The 19551-nt window shown below is 51.1% G+C and overlaps 1 protein-coding gene across 1 annotated transcript in view; it reads left to right on the top strand.

The window, feature by feature from the left end:
• The first annotated feature begins 635 nt into the window (after positions 1-635).
• The window catches only part of BTBD16 (BTB domain containing 16), a 44426-nt gene continuing 25510 nt past the window's right edge, over positions 636-19551 (top strand). Inside the window, exons 1-6 of the mRNA XM_007469547.1 lie at positions 636-653; positions 2640-2788; positions 8943-9016; positions 10902-11045; positions 14291-14380; positions 15452-15566. Of these exons, the coding sequence (XP_007469609.1) occupies positions 636-653; positions 2640-2788; positions 8943-9016; positions 10902-11045; positions 14291-14380; positions 15452-15566 (590 nt within the window). The remainder of the gene's footprint in view (positions 654-2639; positions 2789-8942; positions 9017-10901; positions 11046-14290; positions 14381-15451; positions 15567-19551) is intronic.

Here is a 19551-nt window from a genome sequence, read left to right as displayed (position 1 = left end):
TTCCCTTACCATCCTTTCAACAAATCCCAACCTCCCTTAACCCCCCAATTTTTTTTTTTGCCATATCATTAACAGAGTTACTTTCTGTTGCTTACAACCAAACTACCCTAAAAATGATCAGACAGCTGGGAAGTTCTGCCACTCAGCCCCTTTCGTGTCCCTCAAAGCTAAGGTGAGATGAGTCCACTGTGCTCCGGGACAGCCCTGGTCGACGCTAGCTGTCTAGGCCTAATTATTAATATCACCCCTTTTAGCCTCCTGGTCTGAATGACAAATTACATGATCAGCCTACTCATAGGCCTCCTTTGGTTCCCATCACCTTGGTAAAGGGTGGAGAATCAGAGAATCATGGATTATCTCCTATTTTGCTTTATCTGAGACACTTTTCCCAGCACAAGAGCAGAGAATCGTCTTTCTACTAATGTGCTTTCAAAAGTTAGATTTTTCACTTAATTTGATAAATAACCGACACTTGAGGCTTACTCATTATTACTTTTGTGGCAAAATATAGATTCTTTGGTCCAATACCCTCCATAATATTTTGAAAAGACCCTTTGGAAATTGTTTGAAATTTAAAATTTACCTCTTTCATCTTCCAGGTGCTTCTTCCCTTTGTGTAATCTCCACGGTCCTTCATGAAAAGGCTGAATCCGGTAAGTAGATCAGTTTCACAAGAGGGCAGGCAATGGTGAGGAACAGAAGCCCCTGGTGACAGTTGTATTGCTGGTTTCCACAAGAGGATGGGTCCAGCACCGCTGAGGACCTCAAGCTTTATTGGCTGACTCAGCTGGGAAGAGTGTGTTGGAGGCCTGCTGTCAGAGCCCATCATTTTTGTGTCACACTTCAGCAGGGCTGTATCCAGGTTCAGATTCTACAGTTTTCAGTCACCCACCATATTCCAGGCACTATAGTGAAGCATAGTTCCCAAACTTTATTTTATCATTTCAACAGCATCCTCATCCTCATCCTCATCCTCATCCACATCCTTATCCTCATCCTCATCCACATCCTCATCCTCATCCACATCCTCATCCACATCCTCATCCACATCCTCATCCACATCCTCATCCTCATCCACATCCTCATCCTCATCCTCATCCACATCCTCATCCACATCCACATCCTCATCCTCATCCACATCCTCATCCACATCCTCATCCTCATCCTCATCCACATCCTCATCCTCACCCTCACCCTCATCCACATCCTCATCCTCATCCACATCCACATCCTTATCCTCATCCTCATCCACATCCACATCCACATCCTCATCCTCACCCTCATCCTCATCCACATCCACATCCACATCCTCATCCACATCCACATCCTCATCCTCATCCTCATCCACATCCTCATCCTCATCCTCATCCACATCCACATCCTCATCCACATCCACATCCTCACCCTCATCCACATCCTCATCATCCTCATCCTCATCCTCATCCTCATATTCATCCTCATTATCATCGTCATTCCCATTTTATATATGAGGTCCAAGAGGCTCAAAAGAGTAAATTTTTTGCCCAGGGTCATACAACCAGTCAGTGGCAAAAACAAGATTTGAACTCAGATCCTCCATTCCATGGCCTGTGGTCTCCCCACCACCCTGTTGGTGCCTGGTGTGGCTTAGGATCAGTTTCACCCATTCCTATGGGTCCCTCATGGTGCACTTGTCCTGGGTAGGTTTCCTTGAGCCACCACATCTGAGGTTTACATCCATGCTGGGTTTTGTACTGCTCCCTTAAGGAAATTGCTGAAGCCCAGGACCTTAAGAAAATATCTAAGGAAAAGTCCCCACCCAGTGGCCCACCTGTTCCAGTCCTGGGTTTATACCAAAAGAACTGAAAACGGTGTTCAAACAGAAACTCCTACACGAATATTCATAGCAGCACTATTCACAGTAGCCAAAAGGTTGTAACAACCCAAATAGCTATCAACTGGTGAATGGATGATAAACAAAAGGTGGTCTCTCTCATTCAGCCCTAAAAAGGAATGAAATTCTGACACAGACTACAATGTGGATGAACCTTGAAAACATGCAAAGTGAAAGAAGCCAGACATAAAAGGCCACTATTTTAGGGTTCCATTTATATGAAATTTCCAGAATAGGCAAATCCATAGAGACAGAACGCAGATGAGCGGTTTCCAGGAAGTGGGGAAGGGGGAAACTGGGAGTGATGGCTTAATGAGTCGACAGTTTCCTTTTGGAGTAATGAAAAAGTTCTGAACTAGATAGTCGTAATGGTTGTACAACACTGTAAATGTACTAAGTGCTACTAACTGTACCTACAAAATGGATTAAATGGTGAGTTTTATGTTTTGTGTATTTTACTGCAATTTTAAAAAAAACAGACCCTGCCCCAAATCTCCTCAGTTTGATATCTTTCTCCCTGACATTTCGCCTCTGGCACCTCCTGTCCCAGGTGCTAAATTCCAAATTACTTTGTAGCTTGAAGTCCTCAGTCTCCTGAATACAATATATTTGCCTTGGGAAGAGGGCTCTGGAGAAATATTGGCCATCTTTGAAAATTAAGCAGCCTTTTAAAATTTGTCTTGATATCCTTTCTGCTGTACAATTTGGAAAACCTGGTATTTATGTGTGGTTAAAAAAAGACGTTCTTTCTTTGCTGCCCAAGCAGCACAAACCCCAGCTGGAACGCCGGATCGTTGGCTCAACCAACCGGTGGCGTTTCCCCAGAGAGCCTTTTCTGGGGGACCTGCTGGCGCTTTCCCAGATGTGCAAGGCTGTCAACGTAGACTTTGATGAAGTTCTGAAGAACCCAGACAGGTAGGAAGACCAAAGGCCCATGGCAGGGTGAGCCACCCTTCTGGGAAGTGCCCCATGGTTGGGCAACTCTGATTGGGCAGGTGGGCTGTCCTGGGTATTTGCAAGGAAGGCTGCCTTTGGGACCATCCCTTAGGGATGGACAGGATCAGGGTGACAGCTTCCTCTGAGAATGTCTGTGGCTGGTGATTAAAGTCCAGAGAGATTGAGAATTTTTTTTCTAGATTTTCATTTGTACTGGGAACTTTGGACCCTAACAGGATTCTAAGTTTATCAACTGATTTGTTGAGAAACAAAGTGAGATGGTCCGGCTCGGGGTTTGAACCCCTCCCACGAATGCGCGTGTCCACCCAGCAAGGGGAGAAGCAGGCTTCCGCTCACCCACAAAGTGTTCCGAGCCGCTGGCTTAGAGCATCACTTCTTCGGGTTATGAGTTTTTATTTGCCTCTCCTGGGGACACAGAGCTGGATCCCATTGCAGAAGGAACACTTCGCTTCCCTGGCCTTTTGGATCTGCCTGGATACTACTGCCTCCATGGACTGGCACATCTGCCTTATGAGCACTCTGTCTGACCTACCTGAGCATCTCCCTGAGTGTGGGCTGTGCCCTGGGCAGCACCTGGCACGGAAGAGCTCCTGGCTCCATGTTTGCTGAGCGAGGAGCCACATCTTCCCTTTCCAGGCCCACCGGCCAGCCCTGCTCGGTTGCCTCCCACCCCACAGATGACTATACCACACACGTGGGAATAAACCGAAACCCATCTGGGTTTGGTCTCTAAATTCTCTGATGACCCCAGCTTAGAAAAAATTGAGTGCTGTGAGTTGCAGTTTTTGGCATTGGTTACTCATAGCCTTAAACAATTTTGAACTTATTTTATATTTTGTTTGGTTAGAGCCCTGAAGAAGTCTTAGAGTTCGTTGTGCTCCTTAGCATCAGGGCCAGGCTGGGCAAGCAGGCGCAGGAGCTGGGCCTGGGAATATAGGCAAACTGATCCAGAAACCTGAGGAGGGAGGCTGGGCTGCAGGGGCAGACGTCTTCAGGACTTGGTGTGCAGAATCGCTGAGCTAGGCTGGGGGTGGTGGCCTGAGGGGTGATGGCCCTTGGTGCTGGGCTTTTGGGCCATTAAACGTCTATTTGACAGGGTTGGAATTCCTTCTCCTCCATTTACTAGTTCTGTGACCTTCAGCCAGTGGCTTAATCTCTCTGAGCCTCAGTTTCCTCATCTGTGAAATGGTGACAGTAGCATCTCCCCTGAAGAGTGACCTTCAATCAGACAGTCCATGAAAAATGATTAGTGCTGTTCCTGGCAAATAGTAGATGCTCAATAAACAGAGCTATTATCTTTATAGCCTAAGCAGCAGTCTTAGTTATTGATCCTGGTGGTTTCATTTGGGGGAGTCAGCCCTGTGCTCTGCCAGCCAATGACTCCATATGTCACTCTGCCTCTTAGCACTTTCTCCAAATCAAAACACCTTGCCTCAAACACAGCAGATGCAGGGACTGGTCCGGGCGCTCTCTTCCCAGGAGAAGCTTTGCAGACCTGCCTCTCTCCTTGGTGATGCTGGGAAGCTGGGGGTCGGGAGGCAGGCTGAGGGCAGGTAGGCACTCAGGACAGGCCGATCACTCGTGTACCAGCGGTCAGCCAACCCAGGCTCAGCTCATCTGGGCAGTTTGGTGCTCTACAAGCCTCTCGTCCTCTTCCTGAGACAGTGGGCTAGCCTGGGCATGTCCTTGTCTTGGTGACGGCAGAGGGCAAGAGGGCGGGCCCAGTTGCTCACCACGTCCACTCAGCCAAGGCAAGTCACATGGCTGAAGTCAAAGTCAAGGGGCAGGAAATACACACCAGCTCTCTTGGGAGAAACTTTGGAGTCCTGCAGGACAAGGGTGTGTACTTGGGGCCATGGGTGCAGAGTCTACTACAGTGTGGGAGGAGCTGATTTTCTTTAATAAGCACAAAATTTTATTTTCTTTATTTTCACAATGGGGATTTATTCCATGTGATTGTGAGAAACATAAACTTGGAAAGCATAACAAAAGTTTTATTTAATTTTTAGGTAATAAAATAAAGGGCTTATTCCTGGTAACCCTTCTGTACTTTCAGACTTGTCAGCTAACAAGGTCGATGGTGGGGGGCGGGGGTGTCTCTGGAATTGTACCTGCGACACACACCGGCACCTTCCCCATAGCTCTCTGGCTGCCCAACCAGCAAGCCTGTTCTTGCCGTTGATGCTGTTATTGTTGCATCTTCCACTTGGGGGCGCTGTTGACTTTGATGGGAGCTGGACCCACCTATATTTTACTAGTTCTGTGAAGCGTCACTGGCCGTGGAGAGCTGAGTTAACGAGCTCTGAGCTTCCCATTTATTTCAGATACGTAATTGTGCTTCTCATATGTCAATGCCCCAGGTTCTGCCCAGCCAGCCAGTGCTTCTGGTTGTGTCTGTGGGTTTCCATGACGCCGTGAGCTTTTGGCTCCAGAACTCAGAGATGCTATACAGGAACCTCAGGTTCCTGGTCTTCATCATTCTTCCTTCCACTGGGACTGGGGTGTGGAGTACGGGGAGTAGAGGCCTGAGAGATGAGGAAGTGCTAACCTCCTTGCAAACAACCTAACCTTTTCGTGTCTTAGTTTCTTTATCTGCAAACTGGGGATGCTGTCTTACAGAGTTGCCATGAGAATTATATGACATAATTCATTGAGAGCTTAGAAGAGTATCTGGCAAATAAACACCCAATTAACATGTGTCATTCAGTGTCCCTGGAGTTCTCTGGTATGTGTGGACACAGCTAACATATGAACCCAAAGATCCAGGACCGAGGAGTGTGGCTGAGGAAGGAGGCTCTAGGGCAGAGGTCCCCAGCCCCCAGGCCACCGGTCCGTGGCCTGTTAGGAACCGGGCTGAACAGCAGGAGGTGAGCTGCGGGTGAGTGAGCTGAAGCTTTATCTGTATTTACAGCAACTCCCCATCGCTCACATTACCGCCTGAGCTCCGCCTCCTGTCAGATCAGTGGAGGCATTAGATTCTCATAGGAGCATGAACCCTGCTGTGAACTGAGCATGTGAGGGATCTAGGTTGTGCGCTCCTTATGAGAATCTAACACCTGATGATCTGAGGTGGAGCTGAGGCGGTGATGCTAGCGCTGGGGAGCAGCTGCAAGTACAGATCATCATTAGCAGAGACGTTTGACTGCACGGAGACCATAACAAATCAATGGCTTGCAGACACATCAAAACCCCATCAGTGAGCGGCAAGTGACAAGCTGCATCTTACAGAGTAGACTGGACACAAGCCACACACTTCAGGTGTCACTGTCTCCCATCACCCCCCAGGTGGGACCATCTAGTTGCAGGAAAACAGGCTCAGGGCTCCCACTGATTCTGCATTATGGTGGATTGTATAATTATTTCGTTATATATTAGAACGTAATAATAATAGAAATAAAGTGCACAATAAATGTAATGCGCTTGGATCATCCTGAAACCATCCCCCCAGCCCTGGTCCATGGAAAAATTGCCTTCCACGAAACCGGTCCCTGGTGCCAAAAAGGTTGGGGACCGCTGATCTAGGGGGCTTGGGCCCTAGGAAAATGTGACCCTGCCTCATGTTTTTTTCCCATTCTGACTGCAATGCCAAGTCCACTCTGAGGTTGGAAGGAGGTCATGCTAAGAGGCAAGGATGCAAAGAAGGGACACCTAGATTTTTATCAGAGAGCAGTTTCAGGAGAGCTGGGACCGGAGACCCGTGATCCACGGTGTAGAGCTGATAGGAGAACAGAGTGTCTGCTCAGTGCCAAGCGTCCCGAGCATTAGCTCTTTTACTCCCCCAGTGACTGCCACGTGGTCCTCATTTCCCTCCTACAGAGGAAAGAACCAAGACCCAGAGGCAGACCCAAGGTCTGCATGACTTTTCTCGGTAAACCAAATTGGAGTTTTGCATGTTGAAGGTATCAAGTCGAAAGCCCTTTGTTTGGATGGTCTGCTGCAGGAAGTCCATATGTCCGTGAGAAACTTATGGACTTTCCCTTTTACCCTCTGTTTCTCCATCAAGGTAGTGAGCCCCAGACTAACGGCATGTTCCTGGCATCCCCACTTTATCCCAGGCCACTTGGTCCCACAGGGTGAAGAGGACAGCTCACAGATGCCATGTGTTCCATTAGCTTTTCCAATGGTCCTGAAATGAGCCTCAGCTTTGGGAGCTACAGAGTCCACAGGATACATGGTATATCTTGGCAAGCAGCCAGTAAACCAGGAGGAGGCAATGTGGTTACTTTTGTTGCCTGGCATCTCCTGGCTCAACTAATGACAGTGAGGTTTGTGAGGGTAGTTGAGGTCATGGCTGTTGCCCCAACAGGACAGAGTCTGTCGTTCCATTTTAAGGTCACAGTCTGAACTCCTGACCTTAGCCAGCTCTTCCCAGATGTGTGACCCAAGCCACCAGGGGGATTGAGTCTGGCTTGGGTCAGGCCCACTGCTCCTGTGGGATAAACAACTCAAGCGCCCACCACCTTCCTGAGGCTGAGTCACTTGTAATCACCATCTCTGCTTGGAAAGGGCAGCATGTGGTCAATATTATTCTGGACACAGGCTCTCCGACCCAAGCCCTCCTGCATACACTCTGGCCCATAAGGATTTCTGGCATCACTGGAAAACTGCATGGCAAACGTGACAGTGGCTGGTGTGGTCAAGTGTCCCTTGGCTGGTTGGCTTTCTTGGGATGACTGTCTTCAAGCTGTGAATATGTGACTCCAGTTTTGTTTCAGTTTCTTGCTTAGCAGAGTAAATATAGTGTTTATGGAAAAGTGTCTTATCTTTGTCATCATCCAAGCATTGATATTTATCGAGCACTTGCATGACGGCTGTGCTAGGGCTCTCAGGGTAAATAAACGCCGACTCTGTGGGATGCAGAGCCTGGTGCAGAGGGCCTGTGAGGAAACAGGCGACCAGAAGACCCTGGGGAAGGAGTTTTAGCAGGGGCAATCCCAGGGCGGGCTGGGGAGGGCCTCCAGCCCAGCCTCCCCAGAAGAAACAACAACTAAGCTTATCTGGAAGGATGTGAAGGAGGTCATCCAGTGAAAAGGTGAGGGAGCTGCGTGTCCAAGAGATTGGAAGCAAGAGGTGATGGTTCAGGCTGTTGAAAAGGGCTGGAGCAGGGAGTGTAGAGGGATGAGATTGCAGAGACAGGCAGAAGCCTGCTAGCCATGTGAAGGAGGTTGGCTTTCCCCCCGGAGCACTGGGGAGACAAGGAAGGATTCTCCGCAGGGGAGAGGCAAAACCAGATTTGCTTTTCAGGTGGCTCCTCAGGCTGCAGTGTGAGGTGTGCATCAGAGGGGACCACACGGAGGCCCGGAGACTGGCAGTGACTGGGGGCAGAAAATGGTGGCTTGGATGAAGGTGATAGCAATGAGGGCAAGGATTCACCCAAGGAGAGATGGATGCATTCAAAAGGCATTTCATTAGATCTGGGCAAGTGATCAGGTGAGACAGCTTTCAGGATGCTGGCCTGGGCAACTGGAGGCTGGTGATGCCATTTCCTGGCAGAGGATTGGGGCTCAGTTCAGGGTAGATTCTTTTTTTTTTTTTTGGCCACACTGCAGGGCTTGCAGGATCTCAGTTCCCTGACCAGGGATTTAACTCAGGCCCACAGCAGTGAAAGCCCAGACTCCTAGCCACTAGACCACCAGGGAACTCCCTCAGAGTAGATTCTGTGTTTAGATTGTGGGCACACTGAGACTGGAGCATGCATGACCCTAACCAGAAGTTTTGCTGAGTTAACTTTCCAGACATGCCAGGACTCTCTCTCCCTTTCTCCAGCAGTTATTTATTGAGCACCTACTATACGCTAGGCAGTGTTTTAGATACTTACCCAAAGAGGTGTCATTTAGGCAGCCAGATGTAGCCTCAGGTACCTCCTTGGTAAGATCTACCTGCAAACTGAAAACAGGAATTAATGTTTTGAGCCGGTCATCAGACAGAGTTTACAGTTTGTCAAATTGGCAGACACATAGTGACCTGAGGAAACTGTCCCAAAGGGAGAGATATTATAAGACTGATTCATTTATGCTTTAGGGATGCTTACACTGGAATCATACATGTTGCAGATGAAGAAAAAAAATGTCAGTATTAACGCCTGGATTTTTTGTTTGTATTTTTTCTTGAGGTTATGCATTTCACAAATTCAGAAAAATTTCCCTGAGAATTTGAAGAACAAGGCCATCCAAAGCGGGGAGGCAGGTGAGTTCTTGTCACCAATGGATTCGTCAGAATGTTGCTGACCTCAGGGGTAGCTTATGGTCTTTATGGAAGGAAACCAGACCAGAGGCCTGGTCACTAGTCTGTAAGTTCTGTTCCTGCCCACTGCACAGTGTCCCTCGTGTACTAGGTGACTGTAAATATTTCCCAAATGCACAATGAATGAAACTGCTTGGCAAACACATTTTCATATGCTAATGGCCATGATAAATACAGACCTGCTGATGTTAATAAATAGGCTTTGGATTGGAAGACTAAGCAGAAGCCCATCAAGCCCGGGGCAGCTGTTCTGTGTCCCTCTGGGCTTTAATCAGTCATGACTTGGATGTCCACATCTGCACTCATCCAAGAAGACTTAATCTGAGGTAGGGTGAGGAGTCAGACTGGGTCCGTCCAGCTGGGAAAGGCTCACTGAGCCCCACGAGGAGCCTGGACAGGTCAGCTTCTTGATGGCGCTTTTTTGGATAAACCCCACGGTGTGGCTGTCTGAGGTCAGAGCCAGCCTCCGTCCCCGGCAGAGGCTAATCGCCCGTCAACTCTGGTTGATGGTGGGAGCAGGGGGTGAGAAGCAGTGTGAGGCTGCCTCCGGGCTCAGGAGAAAGAGCTCCTGATTGGTTGTGATGTCTGCCCTGCACTGCCATCCTGAAAGTGGAAGGGGGCGCGGGGGACACACTTTATCCGCAATTCTGCCCTTGCCTAAAATCACCATTATGGGGCAAGATTCCTTTTAATCCGGCATAGCCAGACTGTCACCTGAGGTGACCGGAGATTTGAGATGAAAACCCAGGTTCTCAACTCCCAGCACCAAACAATATCATAAAGTTGGTGAATAACAATAATAATAACAGGAGAGGAAACAGGTACCCAAAGTCATGCAGTCAAAGCCAAGAAATGCGTAGATGGGGCTAGTGAACCTCAAGGTTCTGTCCAGTGCTGGGATTTAGGGTTTGGGGGGAATCACCCCGAGCATGGCTCCCTTCCCCCCAGCTCTGTGCTAATTCCGGGGTCCAGCCTGCAGAGCCCCCCTTGCCCATAGCCTCTCATGTCTCACCTGGATCCTCCATCTACCTTCCTATTCAAGTCTCTTCTTTTTTTCTTATCATCTATGCCACCCCGGGTGAGACTCCCCAGCATAAAGTCCTTTACAGTTTGCAAAGAACCCTCCTCGCACTGTAATCCCATTTCATGCCTGTGAGCTGGGCTTTCTGATGATCTCCATTCCCTCGAGAAAAGCAACGCTGATGAGAACCCTGCTCCCTGGTGATGGGTTTTTTTTCTATGACATTCAGGTGGGTAATAATTAGACACTAACAGCCCAGTATTTTTCAACAGGGGACCAGGTAGCAATTTTGCTCCCCAGAGGACATTTGGCAATGTCTGGAGACATTTTGGGTTGTCACAACTCCTGGGTGGGGCGGGTGATACTGGCATCCAGTGGGTGGAGGCCAGGGATGCTGCTAAACATCCTACAGCACAGAGAATTATCAGGCTCCAACTATGAACAGTGCCAAGGCTAAGAAACACTGCAATAGGGGAGGCAAGGTGAGGCCCCCTCCAAGAGTGTCACAGCCAGCGTCCCTGCCCCACGAAGCTTTTTCCAGTCCCCAAGTTGGAGGGCAGCTTGTGTGCCTCTGTTGGTCGGCAGCTCTGGTGGACGTTTACCGCTTTCTAAGTTACCTCGTGCCCATCGTATCCGCTTGGGAGCCAGGAAGTTCCCCGTGGCTGGCACTTTGTTCCTAGCGAAGCTGCCTGCCCACTCGTTTGCTCGATAACGGGATGGACAGAGAGTACGTGGGAGAAAGAGTGAAAGCATCTTCAGGTCAGGGTGTCGTTAAAATGTTTGCTCAGCATCCCTACCTCTCCTCAGGTGTGATTCTCGAATGCCTCGGCTTCAGATGGGAACTCCATCAGCCCCAGCTTTTTCAGTCCGAGACCCTGACCAAGCTTTACATGATGGCCCTGGCCCGGGGCAACGCAAACCCTGAGAAGGAGCTGGAGAAGCTTCTGCAAGGTACATTCTCACCCAGAGCAGGACCCCCAAGGGCTCTCTGGTTAGAGAGGCCCCAGCTTGGCATTTGGTTATCTGTTTGGGGAGCACGGTCACTCTGGCAGTTAAGACCAAAATCTTAACTATAGGCTATAAAATGGGATAATGGTTCTTATTGTGTTTCGTTGTGGAGGAGGTAACAGGTGTGAAATTCTAGAACAACGCCTGGCACATAGTGAGTAGTCAGTAAATGTCAGTTCTGTTCTCATAATAACCCATTCTCGTCCACCAGCTATGAGGGAGGCCCTCCCTACTTCTTTGAGAAGAGAAAGTGGGTTGTGTTGAGGCTTCTGATGGGCTTTCTAGAAAGAAGGCATAGTTCTGACATCTGTGGCTTGTTTGGCTCTAAGTGTGCTGGTTGGAGGTTTACAAGTGTACATCAATTTCATTTTTCCTTTTCTTTCTCTTTTCTTAACGCCACCTCCTACCCAAAAGTATTTAGGTCATGTCTTTCTTTTTCTCTTTTTTGAATCCTAATAATCCCCAGCTGCCCCTTATCCGTCCCATAAGTTCCTCTCCTGCAGCCTTGCCAACTTCTCAGGTAATATAGTTGGCATCGCCTCCAGACAACTCATAAGCAGGTGCCATGGAAAATTCAAGGTCTCCCAAGCAGCCAGCATGCCAGTCAGGATGGGATTGCATTTCCAGGACGTGGCAGTAAAGCTCTGATATTCTGGAGCCAGACGGGCTGCCGGAGCCCCCAGTCGGGAGACAGAGCCTGGCTGCCTGCCGGCATCTTCCCGGCCACAAAGCCTCTGACTCAGCCCTTCCCGGCCAAGCTGGGAGCCAAGAGCAGGCCGTGGCGTCCCCATAGAACTGTAACAGCCTTCACACTTATGATCTTCCTGAGCCTTTGTCCCAGCGTCTTCAAACCTGGGACCGAGCTCTTTCTCCCATGGCCCCTGTGCCCAGATCACAGCTCTTCCTGGGCAACCGGTGAAAGGCCACTGGGGTTCAGACAGTGAGTACAATGAAAATGAAGAGAATATGGAAGGGAAAAGTGGAGTTGTCATGTTTTTAGTAAGTCTAGGATGGTCCCACTTAGATTTGGCCCTACTAAAACAGCTGCTCTAATCCAAGCCCCCTGCTAGAGGCTGGGGCCAGCTGGGGGACATCAGGTCACGTGCAGGGGTGAAACCTCAGTGCCTGGGCTGTCACAGCTTCCTGGGGTCTCCCCTGCAAGCACCACCAACTGCGTCAGACTCTGGGACTCGTGTCTCCAAGGCTTTCAGTGGGTACAGTCCCAGCCCTTCACGTGCCTTCGATGATAGTTTCTATACGCATCTCACAGTTACTGCTTTTCTATTCCTGAGAACGTGAGCATCATTCTCCTGGAGTTAGCAGCAGAGGAAGTTCCTGACCAAGCCCTGGAGTGGTGGGTGCTGAGGAGACACAGCTCCCCTGGAGCAACCCTTTGCTGGCCACACGGGGCTGTCCCAGCCACTCACGTTCATGTTCATTCCACCCAGAGTCCAGGATCGGCTGTACCATAGCAGCATGTGTTTATTCTCTAGGAGGAGCCAAAAGCAAATGACCCTCTTTTACTAAAAACAAACCACTTTGGTTTGGGGGCACCTCAGAAGCGTATGATCAAATTATCACTTTCCTGTCAGATTGTGAAGTTTTACTTACAGAAACTGTCTTCCACGTACTCTGACCTAGCTGATAATATTCCTTCCTCCCTTCAAGAGATGTTCAGTACTTAACTTGTGCCAGGCATTGTGCTAGGAACTTAATGTCGGGGGGTGGGGGACAGACGAGCCCACCTGAAGTGATGATAAAGCATGAGAAATCGTGTGATACACGATGATCCTAACGATGTCTCCTCAACACCCGCTGCGTGTCAGGCACTTGCCAGCATCCTCTCGTTTACTGCCCCCAGTGGGGGTGAGTGACAGAATGGAGCGGGCAGAGGGGAGGCTGTGCGGAGATCCGGGGGAAGAGAGTGAGCCAGAGCCAGGAACAGGGCCTGACACTTAGTAGGTGCTCAATAAACACTGGCCGAATGAGAGCCTGGACAGAGCCAGGTGCAGAGATCGTGGTGAGCGAAGGCTCGAAGGCTTTGTTTGCCTGAGGGAAGTGGACCTTTGTTCTCTTTTTTCTGCATTCTTTGTAGCTGCAAATTGTGACATACTTTGGGCTCCTGACTCATGTCACTTGCGTGACCTGGCACCCTGAGCTCACTGGCCACGGAATCCATTCATCCATCGATTCGGCCAATACTTATTGAGCACCAGTATGTGCAAGACTGTGCGGGGCTTGGGGTGGGATGGCAGGTTCACCGTCCAGTGTGCCTGCCCGGCCGATCGTAAACCAACAGATACTCGGTGTATTGGCAGGTGGTTGGTCCAGGAGGGAACATAAAGCCAGTTTGGGGGGAGGTGGTGGTGTGGAGCTCCCTTCCATAGCAGAGGGTCAGGCGGGCCCCTGATGGGGAAGAGAGGGAGCTCCACAAATCTCCTGGGCAACAAACCACGAAGAGGCAGGCTTTGGGACCTGGTGAACTGGAGACTAGTGGGAGGGTCTTGGGGCCGCTGGAGGGGCTCTGGCTTCATGCCAAAGGCACGGGACGCCGCTGGAGAACTGAGGGCACCATATGTCGTAACTCACATTTCAGAGTAACTCTGAGTGGATTGTGGAGGCTGGTGGTGATGCGGGCTGCCCCTTTGCTCCCCCTGGAAGCCCTCTGTGGCGGGGGTCCTTTGGAGCTCCGTGGGGCAAAGTCTCAGGAGCCGCTGGGAGGACGCCTTGGTCCTTTTGCGCTCTTGCCTGGTGCCAGGTCTGAGCTAGGTGCTCAGGGTGCAGAGGTGATGGAGGCCCACCCCTGGCCCTCTCGCTGCTCACAGCCTAAGGAGAGGAAGCGGGGAGGGAGGGAGAGGAGGGGGAGGGGGGTCTGTATCAGTGTGAGCATCAGTGTCCCGGTCTTGCAGTCACAGTGGCTGTGTCAGATCGTCGGGGAAGCTGGCCCGGGGGACACGGGAACTCTCTGTACTATTTTTGCAACTTCTTGTGAGTCTTCAACTATTTCAAAATACATCATCATTTCAACAATGCATCCACTAAACCAATAAGCAAACAAAAATGAACAAAATACAGCGTGATCCACGCCAAGATCATGCTGCGCGAGTAGTTGTGGGGCCTCATGCTGTACCTGCACGGGTCACTGTGGCTGTCACACCTGTGCGTCCTCGTCCTGTTCCCTTCGCTAGCTCAGCTGCCCGGGAAGATTAAAGAACAACGCCCTGTAAAGAAGATGATCGTTTCCTTGAAGATCAATGACCCTCTGGTCACCGAAGCTGGTAACGTGCACCTGTCCTCGTATTCTGAGAGTGTCGTGGAACAAACTGCCTCTCAGATTTGAAAAACAAACAAAACACCCCAAAGTGGAGGCACACAGTGTTCAGTGCTTCCTTATTAAAAATAGCTGAGCAGCGCAGAGCGGAGGGGAAGGAGGCTGGCACAATGTAGGGAAGTAAAAGAAGAGGGGATTCTGCTAAAGAGAGGTCCCCGTCCTTGTAAAGAGGAGTGAGGAATGCAGAGGAGGGAGGAAGAGGCAGGCTACCGAGACAGACCCAGGGAAGATGTCACTGCTTTTCTGGGCGCAGATGCCCAGGGAAGCCCTCAGGCCCACCCTTGTCCGTAGGCAACACTGACCTGCCCCTTCCCACCAGGGCCCCTCCCTGGCTGGCTGCTGGCAGCAGAGACCTCCCCCAGGGGCTTCCCTTGGGCTCAGCCCCTCCCCATCCCATCCCGGCCACCTAGACACACCTGTTAACAGGTGTTAACGCACCGTGCTGTCACGTGCCATCAGGAAATTATCCACATAATAATTATCCACACCAGTTGTCCTCAGAGCCCATGGGACTGCACTACAGCGCTACTGGGGATCAGGTAGAACTTGGAATAAGCTGAGTCCATGGACTAGCAAATTTATCCTGGCTCATCCCAGGAGTCCTTAACCTTTTTGAAGATCCCAGACTCTGAGGAAAACCCACTGTGATGATGTCATCTCCAGAGAATACAAAACAGACCTCATGCACACAGTATTGTGCACACCTTGGGGTGGCCAGCTCCCGGCACAGGCCACAGACCCCCGGTTAGGACAGAACCCCTGAGGCACAGGCTCGGGACAGGCTCACAGAAGATTCTTTCACAGGAGCTCCATGTTCTTTAGCTTCATCCTCAGCTCTTTTGGGGGGCTGGGAGCCCAGGCAGCATCTGCGCCCAGGTCAGAGCCGTTGCGTTTTGTCTAATGCATCCCTGACCCCCAGCTCAGGGACCCTCATCCAGCAGGGAGGGCGCCTGTGCGTGCGGGATGCGGGGCTGCAGAGCCCCACACTGACGGCTGGCCCTCGATGCTGCCTCCCCAGCCTTTGCCGTGGCCCTGCAGAATCTCTACCAGCACGAGGTAAAGGTGAGCGTGGACGACGTGCTGGGCGTGCTGGCTGCAGCCCACATTCTTCAGTTCCGCAGCCTGTTCCAAAGGTAAGGAACCATGGCAAGGCGCGGCCAGGGCCAGCCCCAGGTGGGATCCAAAGGGGCCCTCCCGGCCCAGCTCATGGAGCATGCCTCTTCCCGCGGGCTGGGACATCTGGGATTTCTTTGCATAGAACACAAGTTTGAGTCGGCCATTAATGCCGATTGAAGGTAAACGAACCAAATGGAAAAGCACTGATGGGATTCATTTTTCTAGAGTATTCTGTCCCTTCTCTTAGGCTTTTTCAGGGATGTGTGCTTACTGCACTCACGTCCTGAACACAGAGGTGGTATCTTATCGCTGTTCGAGTTCCAAACTCCTGACGCAATTCAACAGAGAGGAGATTTAGGGTAGGGATGCTCTGCTTGACTTGTTTCACCACCCTAAGCCTCAGTTTCTTCATCTGAGGGAATAAATGAATGAACGAACATCCCATCTTAGCCCAGAGAAGACAGCAGATGCTCTGTAAAAGGCAGGGGCAGGATGTCTTCCAGGGACCTTGCAGGTTTCATCTCACTTTCTATAGAATCCATACAGCCACATTCAATCCCAGAGATTTTTTTGAGTTGGTGCCTCATTCCTGGGGTCACCTGAAATAACTCGGGCCAGATCCCCAATCTGGAGCATCTCGAAGCCTCGTTGGGGATGCAGATGCCCCATGAACCCAGGGACACAGGCTTTCAGAGGCCTGGACGTGGCCACAGAAGACACGAGGAGGGGACCAGTCTTGAAAAGGCACTCCAGTGTGTCAGCCTGGCCAGACTCTGGGGTGGGTGGCTGGCTGTGAGAGATGGGAGGCCCACGGTCACAGGCAGGGACAGGTCGTGTAGAGTCTCGGGGAGAACCCAGGAGTCTGGCCTTGACCCTGCAGGTGATGGGGTAACGTCTGGGCTCTCCTGAGAATCCCCACTCCCCTTCCCTTGTGTGTCACATGCCTTCAGGTCCGCATAACCTTGTGACTGATAATCACTACTAAATCACAGCTTCTGCGCCATGCATTTCTGAGTGGCTGTTTCCTGGTGCTGTGCAGGAAGATAACTCTGGCCCCAAACCTGGAAGGCCAGCTTCCCTCTTGGAGTGGGGCATCTGGCCACCTTCTATCTGTGAGCCTCAGCTGCCCTACGGGAGGCCCAGATCAAAGCCCCATCTTCCTTCCGGAACCGTAGCCCTGGCTTATCTGGGGTGGAACCGAGAATGGCAGATTCTTCATTTCCTTCCTCCTTCACATGCCTTGTCTTGAATGCCGGAGCAGGGAGGGCTCTGGATACTGAGCCAAGCCTATCATTCCACTGATGAGCAAACCAAGGCTGCCTGGGGCTGATGGGCCCTGCCCGAGATTCTACAGATAATTGTGGTGGGGCTGGAATCCGAGGGAGGCCGGAGCCAGGCGAGTCTGGCACACAGCTGGGCTGAGTCTCGCCTGCCTTTGAGAGGCTGATGGTACAGTTGGCAGGGGTGTGGCAGCGCAAGCCTCAGTGTGTGTGTGTGTGTGTGTGTGTGTGTGTGCCCGCGTGTGATCAGAAATGCCCCGGGTCACTCTGATAGCATCACAAATCCAGGTGCTGGATGGGATCCCAAAGGTCATCTTGGCTGAACCCCCAGCCAGTGCAAAATCACCCAGATGGCTGCTTGAGTCTGAATCACGCACACTTGAGGCCGCCCATCTCTAGGGGATGAAGTGTGTGCGTGCGGGTTACACAGGGTGCTGTTTGTTAGACTCATTCATCAGTGTCTGCTTTGGCACAACTGGGATCATGGTTGTTGTTGCCTGTGCGCGCGCGTGCGCGCGCGCGCGCGCGCGCGCGCGCGCGCGCGCGCGCGCGCGCGCGCGCGCGCGCGCGCGCGCGCGCGCGCGCGCGCGCGCGCGCGCGCGCGCGCGCGCGCGCGCACACACACACACACACACACACACACACACACACACACACACACTCCCTCCCTCCCTCCCTCCCTCCCTCCCTCCCTGAGGGTCACTTGGGTCCCTCCAGGCTCACAGGGCTGAAAGGGCATTTCCTTCCATGCAGGGCTGAACTCCATCTGTGGGCAACTGCTTGGTGCCCTTAGAACTTCTGCAAGTGGAAATTCCCACCCTCCCTGAACCCAGAAGCAAGTGGCCTGGGTGGCCCCAGGGCTTGCTTTGTGTCCTCCAGTCTGGAAAGCCCAGCCAATGAGTCTCACAGTGAGAAGGGGGGAGCACAGGTGAAGGTGTCAGCCTCCTGGAACACTGATTTCTGTATCCCAACTTCAAACCCAGCTAATTCTGCCCGTGCATCTCTGCTCCTGAAGAACAATGTGCCTGGTGAGGTATGTGGGACCTGAACCTCGCACACAGCCCCTTTCACACCTGGTTTGCCCCTTGCTGATTGGTGAGCTCGGCTCACAGTGAGGCCAGGAGCCCCAGCAGGAGAGGAGTTTTGTCTGTACATGGCAGGTATTTCCAGAAACAGCCACAGAGGCTGGCACAGAGGAGACACTCAGGGGATGGATTTATGCTGGGAGGGCTGCTTGCTGGCAGTCTCTAGTTTCAAGGGGAGAGTGTTGGGAGGAGGCAGAGGAGGTCATGGAAATCAAAGCAGAGGGAGCATGTGAGGAGAAGCAATCAGGGAGACTTCCAAGAGGAGGTGGCACTTGAGCTGAGCCTGAAAGGATGCCAGTTGTCAAAGAGTGAGAGAGAAGAGGACTTCAGGCAGAGGAGAGCATAGAAACTGGAACGTGCTTGGCCACTAAGACCCAATGCAGCTGGAGTTGGGGAGGGGTGTGGAAAGATGAAGGGAAAGGTGGGTGGGCAAGTTAGCGGGAGTGCGGGTCATGCTGACCTCAAAGGCCATGTGAGCACGTTCTACCTGGTTCTGCCAGCAGACGAGAGCCTGAAGCTTGGGTGGGGAGAGTGACCAGAGCCCCTCTGTGTTTTTGGCTGAGATGCGGTGGGGATGCGGGAGGCTGGTGTGGGCAGGGAGACCTGTGCAGAGGCCCGGGTGAGAGAGAGGAGGGTCTGACCTAGGCAGGGGAAGTGGGAAGGGAGAGGAGGGGGCAGGTCTTCCACGAGACGGTGAAGATGTAGAATTGACGGGACTCAGCAATCTCACCTGCCAGCGTGCCTGAGAGATGACAGCAGAGTCTGGTGTTTACCCAGCACAGATTTTTCCAATACTCAGGACAATTCCTTATAATGGGTATGATCAGTCTCACTATGGTGAAGGGGCCATCCTAGGATCCAAGGAGGGTGGGGCGTAAAGTGCCTTAACCATGACCAGATTGTTTTTCATTCAGTATTTCTTGCCTTGTTCTAGTAAAAGTTTTTGGTGGCTTAAAAGAATACATAAAATAACAGGGCACAGATTGTTCAAAAAGAAAAGAAAAGGAAAAGGAGAAAGGAAAACAAGGCTGGAGAAGCTAAAATTACATAACCAAACCTACACTCTATAAGTGGACCATACTTTTGACTGTGAGCTCCCTAGCAGCTAATATGAAAAGGGAAACCTGATCAATGACATTAGATAAAACAAAGGAACCAAAAACTGACTTGGGAGGTAGAGCCCGGGGTGTCTTCATCAAATTACATTGAGTGATGTGATGGTCAATGTCCTCAACTATATCCACAGAGTAAATGCAACGATAAAGTTAATAATGTTCTTTCTTGATATTGGCAAAGTCTTCACTTCAGAATGCAACTGAGTAAAAGCTCTTCTTCAGGGGTGTGGGTGTTGGTGGTAATGAGCTCCCCAGCTCTCTGCTGACCTGGCTTAATTGAAGAATACATTTCAGAATATGTGCAAGACTTACCAGATATCCTTTAAGCCTTTGTCCAAGAGCAACATGTATCTCCACTGAGTTTAGGATAACCATTGAGTAATAATGAGTTCAAGATTTTGCTTCTGTATGAGAGCTCAGTAGCTATTCTCTGGTGCCCTGTTTGATGACATGAACATGCCTTAAGAAAATTGTGCTGGCGACTAGTCTCAGCTGTGACAGGTGAGTCACTGAAACTCTCGC

This window comes from Lipotes vexillifer, unplaced genomic scaffold (assembly GCF_000442215.2).
Source record: "Lipotes vexillifer unplaced genomic scaffold, Lipotes_vexillifer_v1.1 scaffold240, whole genome shotgun sequence".
NCBI lineage: Eukaryota > Metazoa > Chordata > Mammalia > Artiodactyla > Lipotidae > Lipotes > Lipotes vexillifer.
The sequence above is the reverse complement of the archived record's forward strand: the minus strand, read 5'-3'. Positions and strand labels throughout refer to the sequence as shown.